The following is a 3,419-nucleotide window of genomic DNA, read 5'->3' as shown; positions in this document are numbered from 1 at the left end:
CATGTTTGGGGTTTGGGTGTGCTTGCTAGTTTTGATTATATTGGGGAATCTAAGCCCCAGATATACTTCAAAATACCTTACCTTGTAAATACCAATGTGTAGACATATAAGTATGGTTACCCCTACCATCTGATACCATCTCTGTACCACAGTACTTTTTGTACGGTTTTAATATAGTGCTTTGGTGGTGGAGTCTTGTAGAAAGCTGATTTTATATTCACTTGGGTATTTTTTACATACTGTATATCAAGTTTCATGTCATCTGCCTTCATGTAGATAATGAAGCTTTAACCATCCAAAAGTAAAGTGTTTTACCAGTCGACTATCCATACCACACTTCATCACACCATGAAACTTTGAAGCTGTGTAGATTTAGTTTTAACTTATTACAAGTGACATCTACCAAATCTGGGTCATCGAGTCCTTTTTGTTGAAAATAAAAACCTTATTGTATCTGTTCATACACGCTCCTCACGTGCAGTGATGGTAAACAAGTGTTTTATCCTGTGATTATTCAAAATGATTCAAGTTTCCTCAGCTGTATTGTCTCTGTGATCTTGGCAGACTGCAGTTTAAACATCTCGCCAGCAGCCCTGCAATCATCCACCCCTCACATGAAACAACTTGGACAAAAGTTGCATCTTCTCTCCAGCCTTATGAATATTAATATTTAGTGGGTGTTCACAGATGCCCACTGTCCTTAAATAGGCAGAGCGTCTGTACCTCAAAGCCCACTGAAAACTCAGAAGATAACAAATAACAAGGAGTTATCATCCAAGAGGGTTCTTCTACAGTACGTTGCACAAGTGAGTACAACATATTTTTCAATGAGATTAATTCATATTCATCTCTCTGTCTACAGTGTATCTAATTTGATGCTGCTTTAATGTTGTACAAGCTTACGCTTTTACATTAGGCTTTAAAAATATGCTTTGTGTTTCTGAAGTGGCAACGAAATACTCAAGAACAGATTGATGATATTGCATGCTCTATTACGCTGTGATACTTCATACTAGCAGTATTTACTATTGTAACTCTGTAGTAACTAATTATGTTGGCTTGACAAACCCAACATACTGCTATTCTACAAAATCCCAAAACCAAGACCAAATGTATCCATTGTAACGACTCCTAGAGCTTTCAAGCTAAATTCTCGTAATTACTGTTTTCGCAAATTGGATGACAAAACCCTGAGGACTCCCAAAGACTAACATTGACGGAATGTTCAAACAGCTTTTATTAATTTGAGTTAATAAAGAGAACTAGCAGAGGAAATTGGTTGCCAGTAGCAACGGTTGAATTTGACCATCCAATACCACGATTGACCAATCAGAATCAAGTCTCCCATGCGTTATATATATCACTCATCTTTTGTCTGATCATACTAAACTATATTCAGTGTTGAAAAACATATATATATATATAAACAAGGATAGATGCATGATTGGGGAGGGGACACAATTCTTCGCCGATGAATCTCGTAATTCCAATAATTCCGACATGATATGAACGCACAATAGTGCTTATTATCTCACTCTCCTTTACAGACGTAAACACAAATCAGCAAACCAGAATGGATACTTTGCAAGAAATCATCCCATTCGCAAAGGAAATGCTGAGTGCCGGTCCCTCCCAGGGCTGCCTGAAGGTTTACCTAGTGGGTGGCACTTTCGCCATCCTGGGAATGGTAAGCGGAGCGGTGCAGGTTGCCTCCTCCCTCTTCCCCTATCAAGAGGAGCCTGACTTTGACATCCTAAAGGCCCAGGAGATGATAATGGTGAAACAGCAGACCCATGAACCCCAAACCACCATCCCAGAAGATGACGAAATGGATGCTGTAATGGAGGCCAAGGCAAAGGGACTGCCCATGACCAGACAGAGGCGTATGAGCTTCAGGTTACATGCCTCATAAGCCCCCTGCCCTGCTGCTGCCTTGCGCCAATATCTAGAAAGTTGAGCCTTAAAGATGTTCTGCTTTTTGCACTAAGTCGTGGAACATGACAAAAGGGAACCGTACAGACTTTGAAACTGATCTGAAAGCTGCAGAGCAGCAGAAAGAAGGAATTTACTTGATAGTTTGACTGTTACGTACGTCTGTTTAGATGGTGTAATGAATTTCTATAATATGACAACTATTTATGAATGATGTATAAAAAGTCATGTGAAGAATGTGCTATCTCTGACTGCCATGAAATAAATCCAAATTTGCTCAAAATGTGATTGTGTCAGATGTATAATGCAAGAGTGTCGTTGATGTCACATCAAGCATTGTTCAAAATGTCCATTCATGCATTTGTTGCCATGATTATCACATTAACATGACATGATTTCTAAGAGAATAACACTGATATGACCATCCAATCTTCTTCATTCTCCCTTAACAATCTAGATTGTTCTATTCAGCATTTGTTGGGTATTAGAGCATTTAAAATAAAATGGATAGTTCACCCAATAATGAAAATTCTGCATTTACTTACCGTAAAGTTGTACTGAACCTGTATGACTTTCTATCCTCCATGGAACATGGAAGCATCCATGCATCCAAGTGTGCATTAAACTATTTTAATCAGGTTTACCATTTTCTTTTTATCACGGAGGGTGGTTGCATTCAAACCGGTTAATGCACACCTTGCCGTGGATTACCTGCTTATACCATAGTCACTCACCAGCATTAATAAGTTGAAGCTGTCATTGATTTCGAATGCAAGAATAACAATAAAAGTTTCATATACAGGTCGTCAGATCTGGAGTTCTGTCCATTCTAAATCAGACACAGAGATAAAATAGTGCAATAATATTACATTTATTTGAATGAATTAATGAATTAATTAACTAAATACAAATATGCATGAAAAATATGTTTTTTGGAGATTGCACACTCTGTAAAAACTCTGTGAATTTAAATGCACAATCCAGAAATAACAATAGCCCCATGATGTACAAGGGTTGGCACTCCTAAGAACATGTAAACTTTGTAATTATAACGTTATTGAGGAAAATCAGTCTGCATTCAGAGCGTCAGTCAGCGATGCCTAGTCGAGTGGCGCCCCCTAGCGGGTGTGCTAAATAGCACAGCAATATTCGATTATGTTTATCATTTTACAATTCCTATCATCTTGCCGGACAGTGAAAGACGCCTTTGAAAGTTTCCGGGTACCTTCTCTCCCCCTCTGTGTAAAACATATCTGAATGTCAAACCATACTTTCCTTACAAGCCTTGTAAGTGTGTGAGAGGAAAGTGCAGGTATAGTCCTAATTACTTCCAGGTAGGACTACACCTGCGCTGATGAACACTGGTGTCTTTTTCATTTTTTCCCTGTAGCGCTTCACAGTTGATTTAAAGATGGCATTGCATGACTTGATGTTGTGTTTTGTGCTGTGAAAGTTAATCCCAGCTCTTAGACTCAACAAACACATAC

The 3,419-nt window shown here is 38.6% G+C and overlaps 1 protein-coding gene across 1 annotated transcript; it reads left to right on the top strand.

Moving 5' to 3' along the window:
* The first annotated feature begins 1,532 nt into the window (after positions 1-1,532).
* Positions 1,533-2,248, top strand: LOC127618858 (G0/G1 switch protein 2-like). Its single transcript, XM_052091517.1, has one exon. It carries the CDS (start codon positions 1,574-1,576, stop codon positions 1,910-1,912), a length of 339 nt encoding a protein of 112 aa, XP_051947477.1. The 5' UTR covers positions 1,533-1,573; the 3' UTR covers positions 1,913-2,248.
* Positions 2,249-3,419: the final 1,171 nt, after the last annotated feature.

This window comes from Xyrauchen texanus, chromosome 25 (genome assembly GCF_025860055.1).
Source record: "Xyrauchen texanus isolate HMW12.3.18 chromosome 25, RBS_HiC_50CHRs, whole genome shotgun sequence".
In the NCBI taxonomy this organism is placed as follows: Eukaryota; Metazoa; Chordata; class Actinopteri; order Cypriniformes; family Catostomidae; genus Xyrauchen; species Xyrauchen texanus.
Note: the sequence above shows the minus strand (reverse complement) of the source record. Positions and strands in the feature narration are given on the sequence as shown.

Coding starts and splice junctions, on each gene's coding strand:
- LOC127618858 (XM_052091517.1), top strand. CDS start 1,574: ATGGATACTTTGCAAGAAATCATCCCATTCGCAAAGGAAATGCTGAGT.